The following is a 23156-nucleotide window of genomic DNA, read 5'->3' on the forward strand; positions in this document are numbered from 1 at the left end:
CTCATCATTTGCCTGCTGCTGCCGTTACCCGACCTGCTCCCTTTTTGCGGGGGTACCGATGATTACCACGGAACATTTCCTTTCTATCGGTAATCAGTCTGTCCCGACACGCCGCGTAACAGCCGCGCCGACCAGCGGGCCATCGTTTCTCCGCGCTCTGGACGGGCCGCGCGCCGCTCCGGCCGGCTTATGGCACCATTTGGCACAGACGCCTGGAAGCATGTATCTAATTTATAAATACCTGCGGCCGGCCGGTCGGGGGGCGGCGGCGGCGGAGCCGGCCGGGCCGGGCCGCAGTCAGTCGGTGGGTGACGAGTGGTGACCTCCGGCGCCGCGCCGCGCCGCCCCACACCAGCCGGACGCGTGCGTTCGCCTCCGGCCCGCCGCCGATCGTCTGCGCAGCGAGCACAGCACGAGCGAGTGAGCCTCCGCCGGGCCCCGGCGCGCCGCATACAGAAGCAGAGCGGAGCCGCCGGCGCCATGCCGGCCTCCGTGGAGAACATGTAAGTGTCCCGCGTCGTCCCGTGTCGTTCCGCGCCGCGCTGCGCCCGGCTGGACCGGGCCGGGCCGGACCGGCAGTGAAATGTGATCCGATGGCCGGCCGCGGTGCTGCTGTGAGGGGAGAGTGGCAGTGGAGACGGACCAATGGTATGGTCCGGTGGTCGTCAAAATGGCGCTGGACGACCGCCCTAAATGGCGTCACCGAGGACCCGAGACGGGTGTGAGCGGGCCCGTGTCTACCAACCGGTCAGCTTCTGCGGCTCGAACGCAACGGATCCCTGGAAATACCGGCAGGCGGCAACTATGATTGTCCAATTGATTGTTCACGCATACATACTACATAGTGCTACTATGCCTAAATATTGTATTTACAGCATAGCTACAGCCTGTGCAATGTGCAGTCTAAAAGCTGCATAATACTAAGCACAACCATCCGTTTGAAAATGGCCAGAATCTATCACTTTGATCGCAGTTTATTAAGTCACCCCCATCGTCATGCATCAAACATTAGTGTCCAGGTTTCAAGCATTTTATTCATAAACTGTCGCGAAGATGATGCAAGCACTTTCAAAAATGGAAATAAAACACGCCTACTTATTTTAGAGACACTGCTAATGATGTAACTTATGGCACCATTTCCGGCTAGCCACACAATGAGCCATCATTGTTCCATAAAAGCTATGTTTAGGTGATAATTTAGAGCCCTGGGAGAGGCCCACCTAAAATATTTGCAATGATCCTGCCACACGTGCACGTCCACGGTTACGGTTTGTCACATTCAAGTTGGGCTTGTCGTTTGGAGTGCGGACATGACCTTGTCAACGCGTATGGGCCGCCTGAGTCAATAGGCCGTGTTAAACTTTGGCCTGTTGCGATAACTGGTGCACTCTAAAATTTTGCCACTGTTGTAGGTCACAAGAAGATGCACATGAGTATTGTTACTAATGCAGTCGTTTCGGGGCAGAAATCATTATCGCTTCTGTCGACAGCAAATACATAAAATAGCTAGCGGTGACCAGCAATTCTGTCCAAGACTCTTAGGAACTTCAATTGTGTTTGGTGGATTGGATTTTACAATGTCTTTTCTGGTGTTGCCAGACACAATGGGCAGGAAAACATTGATGGGCAGAACAATGATCCAGAACTTACATCGCTAGTGGCCCATTAATTTTGCTATTGTCGGTTATGGTCGTTTATGTCGGATGCTCTTGCGGCGTCTTTTGCTCGAGAAGCTCCTGCCGTCAGAAGTTGTTGCTTGGATTGCCATTTTTGTTCATTTCATATGAAAACAGCACCTGCGTTTGAAAAAGAAAGAACTAAGGTTCATATATCCTCGTCCAAACCGTCCGACGTTGAGCGTCGTAAGTAACAGCATCACAACAAAGTAAACTGTGTGCTTATTAGGCTAAGCAGTAATGTCAAATTATTTTCCCGTACCGATTTTTCAAGTGAAGCCGTTCTGTGTTTCAGACTTCTGTTGGCGGGGCATTCAGTGGTGATAGTCCGAGCTCGAGTCTCTCCGTCGCTCGAGAAAACTAACGAGATTAACGAGAAAACTAGGTGGGATTGCTTGCCTTAGGCGGGAGCAGCCCCAACCGATTGCGGCTGCCCAAAAGGGGCGGCTGCAGTAGAACGTGAAGGACCGCATGCGGGATTTAAGAGCATCGCTACCCTTAGCATAGCCTTGTCATACAAATCTACGCCTCACTATATCGGCATTGTCCGACCTTATGGTGGGTCGGGTCTGCACAGAAAGATCCTGACAAGGGTGGACTATTCTCTCAATCCGTCGAAGTCAAACTTAACAAAAATTATAAAAAGGAAACTGATTTCCCGTTTTGCAGAAAATATCTTTCTTTGATAGTTTGCTAAGTTAGCTAGAATGGCTGGTCAGTATCGCCTCCGCTGCCTTTCTGGTTCTCTGAATCTGTTCCCAGACAGTTTATAGGAAGCGATGTAAAGTCGTCAGCTTGGTCTAGAGTTTAGGGAAGCGATGTGAAGTCGTCAGCTTGGTCTGGAGTTTGGCGGTGATTAGTGCTAACGATGAACACCGATAGGGCAATATTTGAACCAGCTGAGGAGCTCGTGGAACGCAGAAAATATTTATACCCAGGAAAGGGGTAAAATCGGAAGCATATTGCTAAGCAAGGGCCTCGACTTTCTTTAGTTTACATACAGGGTGTCCGGGAAGTCCTGGCGCTTTTCAACATTTTGTTTTTTTAACAAATGCCTTTGGTTCATACATAGGTGACAATAGATTAAAGCAATGACCAGGAACATCAAGGACAACCTTTCGCTAATTGTTTATTCATTGTTACCACCGTCGTCTGCGCCGACGACGGCCTCGACGCGGGGCGGAAGCGCCTGCGGGTCTTGAGGATGTATTCCATTTCTACGTAGATCCTCCCCATGCTGTCCTCATGATGCGAGCCTTCAGCGACTCCAAGTTGGGATGAGAGATGGCCTAGACCTTATTCTGCAAGACACTCAGCACGCCTTAGTCGAGCGGGATGAGGTCGGCAGAATAAGACGCCTAATTTCATGCCGCCACAGGTGATCTGGCCCGCTGAGCTCTGTCAGTTTGGCTTGGACGGCAGCGGCGTTGTTGGACGGGGTTACGTGCTCTTGACATGCGAAATGGCTCACCGGCCATGGTATCTTGACTCTCGGGCTGATGTGCCTGCCCAGTAGCCCATAGTAATTAGTAGACCAGCCTGTTATGCATTCATTGAACGTTGACGAAGATGATGGAACATTTCTGTCCATCAGACCCTTGGGTTTTCTTCGAATGCCAGTGAAATGCTGCTTTTTTCTCGGCAGTTTTGACCTACCGTGGCCGTACCGGCCTGAGTATATTTTCTAGGGAATTCCCGAGTCGGAATAAGCCTTTACCTGCTGAACCATTCGCCGAGAAACGCCACATCGTGCTGCCACTCTGGCGTCGTTCAAGCCGCACTCAGTCACCGCGCGCAGGCATTCAGCGACAAGACGCATCTTCGCCCATCTGCCCACCACTGAACACGATTTAAGGCCATATCTGCACGACCCTATCTGACCAATCAACGAGGAGTCATGCCTGCGGTGATTGGCTGATTGTCCGCTAATCACAGCGCGCGTTAGACGGCATCCAAAAGAGGCGCCAAAATTTTCCGGGCTTTCGGACTTCCGGACTTCCGAACTTCGTTTGCGAGCCTGTGTTAAACTTATTCCACTTCTTTCGCGTGTGTTTAACTTTGCTCAGTGCACTGATGTGATACGTATGATATATGTGACCATTTAATGCGTTAACGTCAACAATAGGTGTTGATGCTTTAATGTCAATATGCTGTGTGATGTTCTGCTGACCTCCATTCAGCGTCTTGTGGAAGCTCAGCAACCCTACGCAATGACAGACTACTTGATCACCATGTAGCACGGCACAATATGGTATGGTTCAATCCGGTACCGCTGCAATAACACATAGCGCGCTACACTCCGGTACAATTCGAGTCATAGTTGGTATCAGTGGCTCATTTCGCTCCAACACGACACCGTATACCAGACGGACCACCCGGCCCGACGTATATACAGGTCCCGCGAGATTAAGCGGTAGGTTTTGCACTTTTACATTTCCGGTTATATCTCAGAAACTAATCGATCTACGATGAAGCCATTTTACACGATCATGGCCGGCTTGTTACCCAACCAGTCGATCGCATCTTCAACACTTGAAAGCTTAAGACGACGAAGATATAGCATGAAGTACACTAAATTTTCTAGGTGCAAAACCTACCGTTAAAACCCGCGAGACCTGTACCCCGGCCACTGCCACGGCATCTGCAGAACGTAACACGACACGAGATGGTACAGTGCTGTCCAGTGCCACACAACCCAACAAAATGCGACACAAGCAAACAGCAAACCCACTCCGCTGAGCGCAAAAAGACAGTATGAGCGGCCCATTCCGCTCCATCACGCCTCGGTACCGCACAGCCCACCGGGCTGTTACGCGGTCTCCGGCTGACCCGGCACCGTTCGGCCGGCGCGGCGGCCCGTTGGACGGCCGCCCAGTCCAGTCCCGAATTATCTCCGGCCGGCCAGCCGTGCTCCAGACACCACCCAGAACCGCCGGCCGGCCAGTCACCGTTTGCGCAATACTGCGCCGCTGCCGCCGATCGGAAACGCGATACAGCTGACCGGGAATGGCTTCAGGCCACCATGTATGGTGGAATTCAGTGCCAGGGTAGCTTGTGAAAGATTGACAGAATAATTACGCTATTGCATGAAAACGTAAAAGGCCACTTGTTTTGGTTACATGTCTGAAAGAATCTGGTACTGTCAGGAAAACAACATCGGGATTTTCAACAGTAGCTGAACTACTTACTGCGCAGAAATGTGTTTACATAGACCTCTGTGTTTACTAATTTATATGAATTTTAATATGCGTACAGCTCTCATGAGTCCATGACATCTGTACCCATCCCATCTCTACAGTATAATCCATTCCTGTAGGTCTTAAAAACAACAACGATTCATCCCAACCTACTTCATTACAAAAAAGTGAGAACCACATTCCTTGGAGCAGCCACGCTACAAAGTGGCGGGCCTTGGGAGGCCACCCAGGCCTGTTCCGTCGACCTTTGAGTCAGTGTCGCGTCCTTTCAAGAGGCCATCGGTCAGCTGATGTCCGGTCAGGGGCAGTCCTCGGTCCTCCGGTAAAAAGTCCTCGAGTTTGTGAAATTCTTTGGATGGGTACTGCTGCCAAATTTACCCAAGAATCCTGACCTCTGGCACCCGTTTGACAGTGATTCGGGATTTAAGCCAGGGGAATCGGTCTAACCTAAAATTTGTGGAGAGAGTGACTGACTCAACGCTAAAACACTCGAGAGAGTATGTGCTGTAAATACAATGCACACAGGTGGAACAGCCGACCAGGCTGTGGACTGCTCGAGAGCAGAGGGATAGGGTCTCCACATTCATTAATGTTTCTGACTGATGCAATGGAAGTTAAGAGCGTGCACAAACTGCTAAGATAATTCTGCTCTTTGATGTCTGATAAAAGGTAAAACACTTGGCGGAGCAGTTCCACCAGACAAATGTTTTATGAGCATATGCGGTGAGGCTTGATTTGGCGCTGGAGTAATGTGGCGTTAACATCCCGTGCCTCCTTTGAATTGCGGAGATAGGAGAGATAGGCACAGCACCTTTGCAAGCCAAATTTTTCCTATATATTGCTGAATGCTTACCCTGGAAAATATTTCTTGACCCGTTTCAAAATTGCTTGTGATGGTACAAAATTGTGCATTTTAGCTCTAGCTTCTAGACTTCTTTTTTTATTAGGTCGATATGAAAGTAAGTTGTTTTTAAATCGGTATCAATGGTGTCTGCGTACCCCATCCAACGGACTACCTTATATGTCCTTCCAGCACCTGCCTTGCCTGGTTTGAGATGTCACTGTATCCCGAGGCTAGACTAAGTCCTGTCTGGACAAGCGTTTGTGTTCCCTAGGCCCGGCAGACTCTGACTGGCGGTGGCGAGCGCATATCCGTGACCGGACGTCAGACGTGTCTTGGGTGTGTCTGTATCCCATGGGTGCAGACGACTGCCTTCTCTATTTATGTCTGTCTGTCTGTATGTATGACCTGAGCTTCCCTGGCCTGTCTTGAACGTTAATTATGCCTGTTTGTGCGTGTCTGGCTTGTCTGGGACATGTCTGACTGTGTGCCCCTGGTCCGGTAGATTCTACCTATGTAATGTGGCATATTTATGGCCTGTCTGTGACGTTTCTGTGTTTCTGTCTGACCTGTCTGTGACGTGTCTGTCTACTGCAGATCCGGCAGACTGTCTGTCTGACCTGTCTGTGCCCCGCAGGTCCGGCGGCCTGTCGGTCTGTCGTCAGTCTACCTCTGTGGATCTGTCTGACCTGTCTGTGCCCCGCAGGTCCGGCGGGCTGTCGGTCTGTCGTCAGTCTACCTCTGTGGATCTGTCTGACCTGTCTGTCTACCGCAGGTCCGGCGGGCTGGCGCCCACGTTCGCCAAGAAGCCGTCGATCCAGCAGGCCCCGGACGGCTCTCGGCTGACGTTCGAGTGCCGTGTGGTGGCCGAGCCGCGCCCCACGCTGTCATGGTACTGCGGCGGAGTTCAGGTGCAGGACTCCGCCCGGCACAAGGTCAGTGACCTGCGCCCGACACGCGTCAAACACACTGGGCGGCTATGGGGTGTGATGGGACATGGAGTGGTGCGGACAGAAGGGACGTTGGGGCCGTCCAGCACTATGGACCTATCGGAATTTACTTCCGACATCCACAGCAGGCATGATAAGGGCTGTTTAAAATCGACCATCTCATGCACATTATCGAAGCTGTTTGGCAGCTACAAATGAGCAAAATAAATATAAGCAGGAAACTTAAGTATACTTTAATTAATGTCACTTTCCGCTTGCAATAACTTAACAGTGGCTGCGCCCAAATGCGCTAAAACTTGGCACACAATCATGGTTTGGCTTTTGCTGCGCGTGCGCATGTCCGAGAGGACGTTTCTGCATCTCAGGAACGTCCGTGAGCCGACTGCCCGTGAGACTGGCACAACGCTACAGAACATTTAGGATGGCCCACACAGTAAAGTTAGGGTCTCAATTTGCACGTGCTTACGTGCAGGGCCCATTATAGCATTTGCCCTTTCGGCGCCCGAAGGGCGTCTTGCTGCCATTCGATTTGTAATAGTATATGCTTACTCAAGAGCAATGTAACTGTGTCGGCCTATGCCGGCTATATGGCGGTTTTATTGAGAAGCAAAAACAGTAGATTGTAATCATCGATGTTGGTCATCGCAAGACAGATAGTGGGAATGGCGAACGACGTTGATTTGACATAGTTAACGATGTTTGATTTAACAAGTTCGTGCCTTGTTAAAGGAGCTCTTAACCCTCGCCCGTAAACGCCGATCTGCCACCTTCGCCCATGCAGGGGGGGGGGGGTTGGTGCGCCCCCCCCCTTGGCGTTTGAAAACGGAGCGTCGTAGAGCTTAGCGGAAAAGACCAACGGATTGCTCTCGCCGAGATCTCGCGATTGGTGGTATATTTTTTGGTCCTAGGTCAACATTTGACCTACTTTTGACCGGTCAAAGGTCAAATTTTCGGAAAAATAGACTTTTTCAAATTTTCCGCGGCGATTGCGGCAAAACGGTGGGAGATATCGACTTGAAACCTTCACTATCGTGTTCCTTGATCAATTTTCTATCGTTTGGTATGTATTTCGTTTCCCTAGCTCTAAAAATGGCGCGTTGGGAGCGCCGGAAGTCGGCAAGGTCACAGTCGGCGGCAGAAATTCGAAAAATCAAAATTTAAATTTTTGAAATCTGATTGTATTTTTGGATTTGGGATGTCCATTTGCTCCCTATAGAAGCTAATATTGCTGCATATTCCCATTGAGGTGACAAGAATTAGCAAAATAGTGGTTCGGGCGCTTTTCAAAAATAGTACCGGACGCTGTTCCTCTTGTGACGTCATAGCTCCGTGACCTGACCTGACCCGGTCAAGTTTCTTATACCATATGATAGCCAATACTTGCCCCAACATGCATGGGAAGTTTCATCACGATCCATCAACCGATGTCCGTACCACCGGCAGGAAACCTCGGGCGTTGGCACTCAGTTTGTGAAAATCCGGCCGGAGGCTGTTCCCTTTGTGACGTCATAACTCCGTGACCTGACATGACCCGGTCAAATTTTTTTATCAAAAGATGCGCAAGGTTTGCCCCATAAGGTACCCAAAATTTGGCGGCGCTGCGCGCCGCCGTTTTTGCACTATTTCCGAAAACCTTAGGGGGGGGTTGCACCAACCCCCCCCCCCCTACATGGGCGAGGGTTAAAACCGATTTTCTTGACGTGACCTTGACCTCATTCCAGCTGTCAAAAACTTTAAATTTTGGTCAGATATGAGTTGTGACATACTCGTACCTACTTCAGTTTAGCTTAGGTAGGTACTCGTGTTTGCGGTAGCATCGACAGGATGTGCGGGCTGATGAGCTCACAGAAGAAAAACTGCTATTGTGTTAATTTTAGTATTATTCAAATTTTTCATTTTTAGGTGCTCTGGATACCAGATATTTTGTTTTGTTTCTTTTTTCGATTTTCAAAACAATGAGTGCTCAGCAATCAAGCATTCAATAGCGGACGCATGCCTGCAGGTACAGCAGGGCCTAGTGCAAGATTTGTCGGTGATGAACTTCAACCGGGAAGTTTCGGTTTACCTTTGTCCTTCTATTATATAAATGCAAATGCCCGATAAAATCGGTCTCCGACATTCAATCGCTGCCACAAACCACAGAATGCTGTCGTCTAACCTGCCGTGACAAACACGGGTTCTCTATTTCTAACCTAGCCCCGAAGCTAGGAGGCCGTATCATTTCACTGCAAGTTCGTCCTTGACAGCATTTCGGTATAAACCGGTACTCGCTAGCATCATCATCCCATCATAATGGCCCAGCGTCATGACAAAGAAGTTGTGCTTCGGATAGCCTAGCTTTCGCTCTTGCTTGCAAAAAGTGTAAATTATAAATGTAATAAGCGGACCAATTGAGGCGGAAACATGTGATCCAGTCATATTCATATAATCCAAGTGACATCAATGTATGTACCCGGCAAACAACACTTCAATCGCTGCTTTTTGCAATAAGCAATAACTGCCAAAATACCGATAGGCATTCCCTCCTTGAACACAGCTACCCGTTTTGTTTACATTCAGCTGTCGGGTTAACCAGATGCCATTGCCAGGTGGGCCGTCTATTTATACTCGCCCCTGCTCCAAACACTGTCTGGCATGTCCGGCCGGGTCGCGGTGCGGCAGGCAGGTGTGACTTGTGTATACCAACAATAGGACGGTCGTGTCTGGAGGCAGTGGTGGGTGACAGTCCGCCCGTTCTGGGTCGGAGTCGCGGTGGGGAGGGCGCGGGGTGGGGTGGGGCAGAGGGTCATGTGGCTCGGCCCAAGTGCGGATGGTCGACAGCACGAGTGAAGAATAATTTAGCTCGGCTGTTGGTGATGAAATGATTATGGCGATCCATCTCTTCGCTATTTGCCGTTGATCATCAGTTTCTGAGCTGTGAACTCGTGTTTGGATGCAGGGAACGCCATCAATTGGGACCGCAATGTGAGATTTGTCAACACGACGCGGGCATGGCTCGTGGCGGTTGAGAGAGAGGGATGTCTGTTGGCTTAGTCAGTTTTGCTGGAAATGTAAAAAAAAAACGTGTTCGGAAACTACAGAGGCAAGTGGATGCCTAATAGCAAAAAGTCATAGCCCTCAATTTTACCCCAATTTTTCACTCTGATGAGTGTCTTCAGTAAGAAAATCGGACTGGCTCAGCACTAGCATCTGCATTTTTATGCGTCTGAAGTTTGGTAATATCGCAGTGATCCTTAGGGGGAGCGATTTTTCCAAATAAACTAATGACCAGTCTCATACCACGGAATATGTAGTCTACGACATGGAATGGACAGGAGCTTCGATTAGCATTGCCACGTGTGTAACCAAAAATCAAGGATTTGCCGGATGAATATCCCTATTAGTGAAGGATGCGGATGAATTTTTTTCCACGTGGGTTTACATTTTCATATAAATTTTCATATAAATTTTTCATATAGATTTTCTTAACAATCATCATTGAATGTTGATTGAATGATTCATCTTCGTCGTGACCAAATGAAGTTGTGACTGTGGTCTGTGACTTTGAAATGGTAACCGTATATTTTGTTGGGAAGTTTAGCACAGATTGTTACTACAGCATTCATACATATTCGTTGCATTACCGTTTTAACATTGGTCTAAAATTAGAATGAAAATTAAAACGCGTTACTGTAAAATTTGTAAAGAGTGGTTTAGCGCAGCTAATGCGGCACGGCACTGCCAACGAAAACATCCGTGGCTGCCCGTGGCCGGGGTGGGCCGCCCTGGACGTCCAGAAAACCTTAATGCAGACTGCGAATCGCAAGCGCCGCTTAGAGCGACGGCTGCTGCTGACATATTGGCAGCCTCTGAGGCGGGCGTTAATCTGTCGCCGCTGGAGATGCTAGCTGCTGTCGCCGTCGCCGCCATCGCCAACGAACGGTCCGGGGTGCAGACGGCACCGGCATCGGCCTCCTGTGTGGCCCCGGCACTGTTGGAAGGGCCGCAGGGCGCCGCTGCTGGTACTGCTACCGAGCCGGCGGTGGAGATGTCTCCCATTTGGGACGCTGGAGTGGCCGCACCACCTCCGGAGGAGCCCCAGTGCCCTGCCGCTGCTGGCACCAGTGACAAGCTGCGGAATGGGACTGCGGCCTCTCCCAGCGCCGCGCCTGCCACTTCCACCTCCAGCACCGCCACTGCCATCCTCGCTTCGGGTAAGATGTTTGCTGCGAAGCCAGGACATTTTTTTCTATTCGTACGAAATGCCTAGCTTTCATTCTTGTGAACCATGACCGCCAACTTTCATAACAGCGGCTTAAATCCACTTTAATGGATTTTTGGTGAGACGTGTTAAGGACTAGGTATGCCTACTACCTATATGCATACCTGTACTGCTACTGTTATCGATCGTTAAGTTTCCATGAGGCGATCGTTTTGTCGGTTTAGCTATAACCACGGAATATATAGTCTACGACATGCAGACACGTGTTTTGCCTTTGTCAGGTTCGGTCCAGGCACACCAGCCTCCCTTCGCGACACCGACGAAGGGGCCAGCCAGACCCGTCGATGCGGCGACCGCGGTACCAGCTGACGCTGTCGAGCAAGATCGCGCGCATTTCACTGGTAGGTAAGGGACAGGGCCGAAGCATGCCCTGCAGTTTGAAAGCCGTTAGATTCGGAACCATTGGTCGATTGGTCGTAACATTATTGATCTTAAAATCATTGGTCGCAGAGAGTCGCAGAAGGCGGCAATCAAAAGCTCTCAATTAGATTACAACTGGACAACTAAGCCTGTCCCGTAGTTGGTAGAGCGCTGAACTCCCGGTAATGAGAGCCCGGGTTCGAGTCGCTCCGGCGCTCGATAGTTGACACTCCATACTGGGATGGTCTGCAGTTGGTGGGAGCAGCCGCAGCCAGTTGAAGTCAGTTGAGTGGGACAGGCCGTGTCCGGCTTTGAAGGGCACGTGAAACTTTGGCATCTAAATTCTCCCGTTACCCGATATTGCGGGATCGGACGGTAGGGATCGGGGTCTACGCAACAAGCTCTGCTTAGCGTGGGCTCCGTCTCTGTCAATCCGCCCATTCAAACATTCGAGCTAAATTTATAAAAAATACCCTTATGGCGTTAAGAAGTATTGTAAAATTCAACTATGACATCACGGGCAGTTAAAGGGTCAAAACGGGAGCATTTGTTATGATGGACCAAGGCCATACTTGTAACAAAAAAGTTTTGAGTTGCAACTAATTTTGAATTTGTTCAACCATTGCAAAGTTGAAATTGTGATTTTGAGCAGGGTCAAAGTCAGGGACGGGTCACAAAAGATCACAGAGGCCGCTTTTCACCAGAAATCACGTAACATACCGTCATTAAAAAGTCATTTTCTTGAAAGTAGTTGTCAGAAGACGTAGAATTGATGCAGGATAAGGCAATGAAAGTCGCAGGTCCACATCTGATATATGTATTTCCTAAGTTATTGCAAAAATTATCGAGGGGGTTCATTTACTCCCCCAGTTACGCGCGGGTTAACAGACAATCGTTTTTTTTTTTTTTTTTGCTTTTACCCATCCGGCCCTCGCCTTCAGCACATTTTTTAGACTTTCAGCCCGAGTTTGCATTAAAATATGCTATTTGAAATAGCCCATGATGATTCATTCAATAGTGATAATCATTTGAAATTTGCACCAGCATTGTTCTTCTGACAACGGTTGTGACCTAAGGGTATATTTGCGACTGACTGTACATAACAATCGTCGTGACTAGTTTTTATTCTCTTCCACAGATGCGATTGCCAGGAGTCAACCAAAGCTGGCCACAAAATGGAAGGTTCGCTTCTACCGCCAAAAGAAAAACTGCAAATGCTGGAGGAGAAGAACAAGGAACTACTGAGAGCAATCCCGCATCCAGCATTCCCTGACCTCATGGCTCGACGTCCGGGTAAACCTGATTTGCGGCGGTACACCGGAGAGGAAGAGACCCGTGCACTTGCACTCTATTTTCAAGGTCCTAGGTCCTACCGGTTTCTTCAAAAGCGCTACGTCCTCCCACATCCCCGAACTTTGCGCAGAAAAATGGAAAAGATCCAGATGCGACCCGGCTTCCACGACGCCATCCTCGCCCTCATCAAGGAGAAGTTCGCCGGCAGCAGTGACCAGGACAAACTGTGCGTCATTGCCTTCGACGAAATTCACCTGAAGGCTCGGCTCGCCTACCAGCGTAGTGACGACATAATAGAGGGCTTCGCTGATCACGGCCCCCTCGGCCGCTCGAACGCCTGTGCTGACCATGCGCTGGTTATGATGGTGCGGGGCATCACCAAACGCTGGAAGCAGCCGTTGGGATTCTTCCTGAGCGCTGGAACCACCAAAGCCACCGTGCAGCAGCAGCTGCTGGTACAGTGCATCCGTCGTGTGACTGAGGCTGGACTGACGGTGCTGGCAACAACGTGTGACATGGGCACGAACAATCAGTCCACCTACAGGTTGCTCGGAGCTGCCGATAGCGGCGTCTTCACGGTAGATGGGCGAAATATTATCGCTTTGTATGACGTGCCGCACCTTTTCAAATGTCTTCGAAACGCCCTCATGAAACACGACATTGAAGTTGACGGTGAGCTATCTTCGTGGAGATATCTGGAAGCACTATTTGAGGTTGACTCCGCTTCTTTTCCACGGGCTGCACCGAAACTAACTGAACGACATATCAGACCCAACAGCTTCGAGAAGATGAAGGTTCGCTAATCGCTACGCCGTACAAGTTATGAGCAGAACAGTATCAGCAGCGATTACTATGTATGCAACCTTCAACAAACTCCCGCGATCATCACTCCCGACTGCTACTTTCCTGCTGCGCCTCAACAACCTGCTAGATGTCCTGAACTCTTCTACCCGGTTCAACACCTGTTCTATGCGTCGTGCGATTTCGAGCATCCACCCAGTGACAGCAGAAGAACACATCAAAATTCTCGTAGACGGCGAAGCTTGGCTTCGGCGGTGGACGGTCGGAGACGGCGCCAGCATCGATTCCGTGCGTGGTCTGATACAGACGATTAAAGGGGTTCAAGAAGTATGGAAATTGTGTCAGGCCGCTGGATGCACATTTTTGTGCACACGCCACCTGAACCAAGACGCGCTGGAAAACTTTTTTGGCATCGTGCGGCAGCGAGGTGGGGGGACGGACAACCCAGATCCTATCCACTTTCGACATCTGTATAAGCACGCGTCCCTGAATGACCTCCTGTTGGTACCAGCAACTTCAAACTGCGCTGACGACGGAGACAGGCTGCTCGCGGTCTTGAGGCAGGTGACGATGGAAACCAACGAGCAGCCAGTGACAGCGTCACCGCGCCCGTCCCCTAACGCACCGTCCGGAGCAGCGGGGAACTAACCAGTGGAAATGGAAACCCGCAACGTATTAACTTACGTCTGTGGCTACCTCCTTCGCACTGCCCGCATCAGCTGCGACAGGTGCAGGGCAGTAGTGATCAAACAGGAAGCGATGCCTCTGGTTGATTCAGAGATATTTACGGCCTTACAGTCGTATACATCCATCAGTACTACCGACGTAGGTAGCCTCCTGCGCCCTACAGAAGACTGCGACGCATTTATTATAGCGTGCCATCAACAGTTCCGAGCTCAAGCTGAACACTTTTTTCACGAAGCACAGATCTGCAAACGGCTGGTCAGCTGTGCACTGGAAACAAAAGAGGCCCGGCAGCTAGCGCAGGAGATGTGCCATCCTGCAGTGCTAAGCATCATGGCGGCAACATACATGCGTATGGAGCTGCACCGCATGTGCAAAAACTTGGTGAAAAGAAAAGCTACCAAGACGATTCAGCGCCCCAAGACTGCGGCGACGAAGAAACTAGCAAAGCTGCAGCACCGGACCGGTGACTAATAGGTCATACCTACGGCAGACGACTGCTCAGACATCAGCGGGCAGCTTAAGGTGTTATCCTACCGTACCCAATTGTCGAGCGGTGGAGGTCCGGCCGGTCATGCGCGGGAGGCCTACGGGAAGACGCCGAACTAGCGCACTGGCGGAATTGCCACTGTCAGCCGGGACGGCGCAGCCTGACCAGCTGGCTACCACCTGCTGGGGAGGACCGGGCGGCCGGACGGTGATGAGTCTTTCGGCCACGTTTGGAGCATCGTGAGCGCTCCAAATTGTAATACAAACAATTTTTGCAGACTTTTGACTTTGTCTAAAAATTTCACCGGCGCAACTCGCACAGTTTCGGAGCAACAACCCGCCAACAGAGACAGACTCACATACATCCATGCATAGTTTTAGAGTTTTATAATAGTAATTTAATTTATGAGAGTGAAAAAATAACCTCACGCTCATTAAATTGAAATGAAAATTGTTAATCCAGAACATATTCTCGTGAATGTCATTTCGTCAGTAGATTAACATGCAGAATTGATGGGAAAGCTAAGCAAAGTGTTTCGCATCCTCCGTGTCGTGAATGTCACCGACCGAAGTGACATTCACGAAAATATTTTTTGGATTAATAATTTTTATTTCGATTAAGCATGAGGTTATTTCTTTTCACTCTTGTAATGTGTACTATGCTGAAAACAACGTCTAACGTTATTCAACAATAAGTAATTTAATTAGATAAAACTCATCTCGTCCATCAGCACGGAAGTGCCAAAACCACAGCAGCACACCCAAATTGCCAGGTAGCCAAAAACACAGCAGTTACAGGAAAAATTCGTTTTGTCCATTCCATGTCGTAGACTATATATTCCGTGCTCGTGCTCATACCCTGAAGGATAAGTCACTGCACAGTGTCTACCGATTTCTCCATTGCTGTCGGAGAACGTCCCATCGCAGCGGCCCCCGTTTCTAGCTGCCGTCGGGTGACAGTTGTGAGCGGTGCGGGCGGGACCGAGCGGGTGCCTCCGGCCGCGCTGCCAGCCTGCCGGGCCTCAATGGCCTGCTAATGACATTCCTGGCCGACTGGCTGGTTAGGGACGGCCACTGGGCTCTGAGCGAGGAGGTCATTTGGCCGGCCGGTGACCAGCTGATGTCGGCATCCACCGCTGCCAGCCGGCGCACCGCGGCCGCCGCACCTCGCAGGATTCTGATAACTGCAGGAGATATAGATTCACTGCATACCTGAGGCGGGGCTAGCATTTGAAATGAGAGGTGACTTCAATAGAAAATTGAAATCCGACACTCTTTCTGCAGTGTTGTTGACAGACAGTAGATACTCGATGGGTACGAACCACGTAACAGACTTGGCACGCCACCAGCATCGCCCTTAATTTTCAGAAATCATTCTGGAAATTTAGATATTGGTGTTTCTATGGAAAGTGTCATGCCAGCTGGTAATATTTAGTCCATGTGACACCTTATCTGAATAAAATGCCTCCCGAATATTGTGAGATTTTTTCAGCTTTAATTTATTCCCTGATAGTATTGCAGACCCGTTCTGGGCTCTCATTTTGTTTTTAGTTGTCACTCTGGTATCGCTCTCGCGCTATTTGGCCCACCCCAGTTGACATCATACGGCTAACGACGCGGCTGACAGGTCGCACTAATGGCCGTAATGGAGCTGACCGCCGCGGCCGGCCGGGTATGCGCGCTCGGCCGCGGCGCCGTCACCCCCTGTCACAGCCGTGACGCTGACGCCCGACCGGCTGTCATCGCCGCCAGATGACGGTTCTGAAGGACGGCAACGCGTACACGGCGACCCTGGAGATCAGCGACGTGACCGCCCAAGACGCCGGCAAGTACAAGGTCACCGCGCAGAACGAGCTCGGCGAGAGCAGCGCCGCCATCAGCCTCAACTTTGACGGTCAGTGCGGACAGGCGAGGTCCAGGGACTGCTGGGTCCGTGAATTGTGTTTGTGTGTGGAGTGTGCACGCAGGAGTGGAGAATAGGAGACTTGCGGTTTGGTTTTGCAGGTCAAAATGCGTTTTGTGCAAGCAATAAGCATATCCGTAAAATGAAAGCAATTCCATAGATTAGAAACGGCTCATTTGTGCATTAAACTTTGCTTCTGCGTTAGAATTTCACCTTCACATCTCCCATCTGTTCTCCACTCCTGCGAGCTTTTTGGCGCTATGGCGTTTCTGGGTACAAAGTATGTGCTAGACGGTGTTCACACGTCTGATACCACGGACCTTTCCCAGCTCCGAATTCCGAGGAAGAATGATTCAGCCAACCAGTCTGCTAGGGGTGTCGAACGTGGTCCAATGCCCTCTTCCCACCCACCGACTTTCGTGACTTTCTACCACACCACCTGTCCAACCTCCCTGTTCATCTCTACCGGGCCCTGTCTGAACCCTCACCATCCTCATGCACCCTTTTCCCCTATCCTCCACTGGCTTACCCTGTCTCAACACTCGCCTCCTGTCTCTCCCGACCCGACCCCATCTCTGCCGGTGTGTCTCTATGGTCGGGCGCGCCGGACGCTGTTTATTTACCGGGACCCCATGGGGTGGCTGCCGGCGGCGCGGCCCGGACCGCCTATTTTCGGCCCGCAGTCAGCCGCCTGAAGGTCAGCGGGTGAACTGTGGGCACACACGGGAGAACATTCCGACGGGGCGACCCGTTCCCAGAAGCACCGGGTTCGAAGACCCGTGACGTTATGGGGAATGTGTGCACGAGCTGTGCACCGGACATGGCGCGGCTGGCTCGGGGCGAGAACTACGGTCTACGAGGAATCATTGGCTCCTCCCAGAGCGAGCGTGGGCGGACCAACAAGTTGGATTCGTTTGGATGTGCTTTCAAGGAATCGATTGTGTGGGTGGAAATGTTACGAGTCAGATGCCCTATTTAAGCACTCTTGGTGCCAAATAGCTCAAGCATATTAAGTCTAATGTGAAACCATGAATTTGTGTAGTTGTAGACCACACCATCCATTGTTAAAGACACCACCCGCGCTTCGAGCGTGAGTCAATCGACCTGTGTTCTTTTCCTGACAACCGCGAACGTCTCGTTGGCTGTTCGAACACCCTTCGGCATCCGTGTAAAAAGCACGGCCTTCACCGTCACGGGCCGTTCTGTGGCGGGCGCCTCCGTTCGGCGCAGGCCACCCGTTTGGACGGCCGTTTCGCCCACTTCTGATCGGCTCGTCGGCGGACGATATTGGGCCGGCGCGGCTGGCTGTGTCGTCACGGCTCGCTCGGAGCCAAATGTCGGCTCTGGTGGCACGGCTCCAGGCGGAGCGGGGCGGCCCGCCGGGGGCGGCGGCGACTGAATGGGGTCAGCTGGATGGTGCGTCACTTCAGCGCGGCGCCGGGGAGTCGAGACGGAGTGGGGAGATGTGTGTGGTAAAACACAGCAAGAGCAGACACGAGTAAGGGAGAGTAATACACCTGCTGGTTAAGACTTTGAAGGTGTGATACATGGATATATCCAGTGCGCACTGCTGGGCCAACGGATGCTTCCTCATCACGCCAAAAGACTTGGGAGCAGCGCACTTTCTTCATTTACAGCCTTCGACCAAAATGAGCACATCAAGCCGGTATGCCTGAAGAAGTTACGTACCCACGATATCAACTAAACATCGCACACAAGCGTGATTCATTGTGATGCGACTACCAATTTATCACGCAGTTCAGCATGTCATATAGTGACGCTTCACGCTTGTAGTTGCAAAGCCGACCAACCAATAGATGACGAAGTCACAAAGCCGATCGCAGTCAGCCACGCGACTGAACAACTACCTACTGCACCGCAAAACTCGACTGCCGTAAAACTCAGCAACAGATGGCTCTGCCAGCACTGCGCCTGAATTTGATACTGTACCGCTGTGCTTAGTTGTTTCAAAACTGGTCAACAGATGGCTCTGCCAGGACTTCGCCTGAACTCGATACTGTGCCGCAGTGCTTAGATGTTTCAAAAGCAGCCAACAGAGGGCTCTGCCAGCACTGCGCCTGAACTCGATACTGTGCCGCAGTGCTGTTGTTTCAAAACTGGTCAGCAGATGGCTCTGCCAGTACTGCGCCTGAACTCGATACTGTGCCGCAGTGCTCGGTTGTTTCAAAACTAGCCAACAGATGGATCTGCCAGTACTGTGCCTGAATTGGATACCGTACCGCAATGCTCGGTTGTTTCAAAACTAACCAACAGATGGCTGCCAGTACTGCGCCTGAAGTTGATACTGTGCCGCAGTGCTTAATTGTTTCAAATGCAGCCAGCAGGTGGTTCTGCTGATGTTGCGCCTGAATTTGATGCTGTTCCGCAACGCTCGCCCGTGATCGAGCTGCCCTGGTAACTGGGGGGGGGGGGGGGGGGACTGATGAAACACAATATGCAGACCGTGAAAACTTGCGCCGAACTGTGTGTGGAGTGTGGACCTTCCTTCCTCCATTCTGGCCGTTTCTCTTCTTAGTAACGCCTTCGTTTTGAGGTGATGTCCTTGATATGAGAGTATCTCATAATTTCCATTGTTTGACGGTGTCTCGGGGTTTTATGTGTCGCCGTGACATTGTCCAAGGTCGAGACTCGAGACCTCTGTTATTTGCTCAGTGCTCACCATTCTACGTGACTGTACTCGCATCACCATGTCCATCGCCATGAACATCCCTCTCTGTTTCCCGCTCCGCAGCTGAGGAGCCGGAGGCGCCGGCCGACCCTGGCCGGCCCTCGTTCACCGGACGACCGGTCATCAAGCAGGCGCCCGACGGCTCCTCGGTGACCTTCGAGGTGCGACTGAGCGGCGATCCGCAGCCCGCCATGACCTGGTGAGTGGTGACCTTCCACAGCCCGTCATGACCTGGTGAGTGACCTCCGGTGACCCTTCATGACCTGGTGAGTGGCGTGTGACCTCTCTGACCTGGTGAGTGGCGTGTGACCTCTCTGACCTGGTGAGTGACCTGTGACCCTCCGTGACCTGGTGAGTGATCTGTGACCCTCTGAACTCCCTGACTTGGTGACAAACCCCTTCTGACCTTGTGACCTGGTGGGTGAACTCCCGTGCGTGACCCCTGTGCTCTGTTGATTGATACCTATTGGACCCGCCTGATCTGGTAAATGACATGTGACCCTCCATGACCCAATGAATGACATGTGACCCTCCAATTGATGAATGACTTCCCGTTTTATCTAAAGTAACCTTGGACAAAAATCACCACCGATTATTGATACCAACAGGTGATACTGAATGTATTCTCTCCACAGGTTCAATGGAACCACAGTAGTAACAGAATCTAGCCGGTATAAAATGAGCATTGTAGAAGTTTCCAAAATGAACTACAAGGCGTCGCTGCAAATAATGAACGTTCAGGCGTCGGACGGCGGCATCTACAAGGCTGTGGCGAAGAACAAGAGCGGGGAGAGCACAGCCAGTATCAACCTGAACATCGCTGGTGGAGAGGAGGAGGAGGAAAACAGGTACGATTTTCCGGCAGTGATGGTGCCGTTTGGTGTGATTCAATGCCTGGTGTACAGCCCTCAGCAGACTGCGTGGTAGGTATTCTTTATTCGACAAAACCGATAATAACTCAAAGGCTATGCTATCAGTCGGTCAGAACTCACTGCAAATAGATGCGCCATGCTCCACTCCTTCGATTAGGTCTATCACTTAACAAGGTAAACGCCTTGTGTGGCAACAAAATGCAAAAGTTTGTTTTGGGGGCAAATATAAACTTTTGGGTTTTGTTGCCGAACTAGATGGAAAATGAATACTGCGATGATGTCAATTTAAGGTGCGGAGTCTCGCGCGTCTTGCTGTCACGATTTCCGAATGACCAATAGCATAGTATTCGCGTTATGCTCGTTTTTGTCGAAAAAAGAATACCTACCACGCAGTTTGCAGAGGGCTGTACATATATCTAGGTGTCCCATCTAAATCTCGTCACTGTTGGCTATCTTATATTTTGGTGTTGCACAGTGCGTCACTGTTTCGTTGTCCATGTAAATTGTTGATGTTTTGTTCTTTGTTGGTTTTAGTTAAATTCATTCATTCATTTTGTTACTTTTACGACCGTTAACTGCTTCATTTCTTGAAAATAACACCCCTCATGTGTCTGTCCCCAGCTCGTCCGCGGGCGGCTTTCCGCCTCGGTTCCCCAAGAAGCCGACGATCCGCCAGCACGGCGACGACCTGGTGATGTCGTGTGTGATGGAATCCAACCCCATGTCGGAGATCACCTGGTACCACGGCACCCAGGCCATTACCGCCTCGCCACGGCTGAGGATAGCCAGCAAGGAGACGGCCAAGAACACCTACCTGCTGACCCTGACGGTGGCGTCTCCGACTCACGAGGACGGCGGCAACTACCGCTGCAACGCGCGCAACTCGTTCGGCGAGAGCAACGCCAACATCGCGCTCAACTTCCAGGGTGAGTCAGGGGCAAGGCTAGCGATAATGGCTTAGCTTCATGGCCCTCAGTGAGATCCGAGCTATGGGATAGAACATCTGCTTTACGTCCTGATAAAATTACATAGTGCTTGCCTTATATTATCATCAATACCCCACATTGATATTCAGTTCACAGTTCTGCATTAGCCGGAAACCATTACGAAAGAACGTTGCGACTTATATGTCGAACTAAGCGACTTTCGCCTCGTTCCACCTCTGACCTTTCTTCTTCTCCGTCACAGCGCCGGAAGAGGAGAAGGCCCCGTCCGGCAAGGCGCCGTCTTTCACCGAGAAACCCCAGATCATTGCTAATGCCACGGGCTCTCTGGTCACGATGAAGTGCCGTGTTCGCTCCTCCTCAAAGCCAGAAGTTGCCTGGAGCCGCGGCACAGAGACAGTGCGCGTCTCTAGTCGCATCAGCATGCGTGTGACGGCTGTCAAGGATGACGAGTATGAGATCGTCCTGGAACTGAAGGTGGGTGGACTGATGGAGGACGTCTGGGGATGGGTGAACGTTGAGATCTTGCGGAATATGATCGAGAGATGGGTAGATGATGAAGCCGTTGGTGACCGGAAAGTGTCCATTCCGTGGTACATTTTTTTCTGGGAGAGCTGCATTTTTATTCAAAGAATCCAGCACACTTTCCGCTACCAACGGCATTTCAGACATAACACCGTCATTCCAGTCTTTGTGATCGTATGCATGGTATCTTTACACAGTCTCTATGCATTGTTCAAGAACTTCACATCTTTCTCAGCTTACGTCTATAAGTGTCTTGTCCGTGATATTTTTTATAGCACGTAATACATTCTGACACAATATTTGGTCTAGTCTGTTGTCGTTAGTCGTTTGGTATTTTTGATAGCGTACACGTCCGCATGATTGCCAGTACATTTACGTAGATGGTCCGCATGTCCCTATTGTGGCGTCATCTGTGACGGGATTATGACGTCATGAATGACGTCACCAGGAGCCGAAGGCTGCCGACGGTGGCTCGTACCGGTGTGACGTCAAAAACGAGCACGGTGCCACGCACGCCTCTCTCGCTCTGAACCTGGCCGAGCCAGAGGAGGAGAAACACGACGAAACGGACAAGAAAGAGAAGAAAGAGAAGAAGGAGAAGACGGAGGAGAAGCCGAAGCCGAAGGTGCTGCCGCCGTCGTTTGTGGGCGCTCCGGTGATCCGCTCGGAGGCGGACCGTTCGGTGGTGATGGAGGTGCGGGTGCGCTCGGAGGGCGCTGTCAGCGCGGCCTGGTGGCACGGCCGGCCGGTGATCGCCGACAGCCGGGTGGTCATCTCGCAGACGGAGCGGGCCGGCATCCACACGCTGCAGCTGCGCATCCGGGTACGGTGCTGAGTGAGGAGCTGTGTCGCCGCTGCTGACTCGGGTCGTAATGGTGACGATGGTGACGGGATGGTATTGGTGACCGTGGTGTCTGGCGGCTGGCAGACAGTGGTCGGTAGGGGTGGGGGAGAGGTGAACAAGTGGATGGTCGTAGCGCTACATTTTGCACGTGCATGGTAGCTCAACTTTAGTCATTAGAATCTAACACTTTCAAGCACTGATTTCCTCCGTGGGTTTCGTTCCTTATATCCCTTGGAAACTACGCGAGTTTGATCAGTATTTCGGCTTGACAAACAACGCGCTCAAATAGCAAGCCTCATTCGTAAAGCAGTATGCCATAGTTGATGACTCAAAGTGGTTTAAAGTGACAGTCTGCAGTTTATGACGAGCGACCAATTTCCAGGAACCGCGTCCGGAGGATGCTGGTCTGTACAAGTGCAATATCAAGAACGAGGCTGGCGACATTAACGCCAATCTCACGCTCAACATTGAAGGTAAGATCACACCACCAACCCATCATCAAATCATGAAACTGCCATCAAACTTAGCCCACCAATCAAATGCTTCCATTTATCACCCTCTTTCAACTCCGAAGCATCATAAGATGAGTTAGCACTGAACGTTCATGGTCCTGTCTGGAACTGGCCTGGTTTATTGACTCTGCTCGTCGCGGATGGCACTCGTCCCCGGTTCAGTTCTGGCTGGGTTGCGTCAGCCCCAGAGTTCTGTCGGGAGGCCATCCGGTCGTCCCGCGGTGACGATTCCGTCGCGGTTTGGCAGACATCCCAGCCCGAGAGTGGGATGTGGAGAGGGACAATATTGTGGCGCCGTGGGTCAAAGTGGCTTGG

General features: G+C 51.1%; 1 protein-coding gene across 25 annotated transcripts in view; it reads left to right on the forward strand.

Annotated features, from left to right (window-relative positions):
• Nucleotides 1-228: 228 nt before the first annotated feature.
• Nucleotides 229-23156, forward strand: part of LOC122389594 (twitchin-like) — a 124846-nt gene continuing 101918 nt past the window's right edge. For 24 of the 25 annotated variants that reach the window (XM_043381776.1, XM_043381782.1, XM_043381791.1 and 21 more), the window contains exons 1-9: nt 286-503; nt 6490-6649; nt 16305-16446; nt 19208-19343; nt 19780-19992; nt 20638-20942; nt 21205-21437; nt 21934-22308; nt 22712-22802. In XM_043381776.1, coding sequence (XP_043237711.1) covers nt 481-503; nt 6490-6649; nt 16305-16446; nt 19208-19343; nt 19780-19992; nt 20638-20942; nt 21205-21437; nt 21934-22308; nt 22712-22802 — 1678 coding nt within the window. In that variant the 5' untranslated portion in view covers nt 286-480. Of the gene's footprint in view, nt 504-6489; nt 6650-16304; nt 16447-19207; nt 19344-19779; nt 19993-20637; nt 20943-21204; nt 21438-21933; nt 22309-22711; nt 22803-23156 lie in introns of all 25 variants that reach the window. The other variant, XM_043381769.1, reaches the window with a different exon arrangement.

This window comes from Amphibalanus amphitrite, unplaced genomic scaffold (genome assembly GCF_019059575.1).
Source record: "Amphibalanus amphitrite isolate SeventyFive unplaced genomic scaffold, NRLGWU_Aamphi_draft 000019F_arrow, whole genome shotgun sequence".
Classification (NCBI taxonomy): domain Eukaryota; kingdom Metazoa; phylum Arthropoda; class Thecostraca; order Balanomorpha; family Balanidae; genus Amphibalanus; species Amphibalanus amphitrite.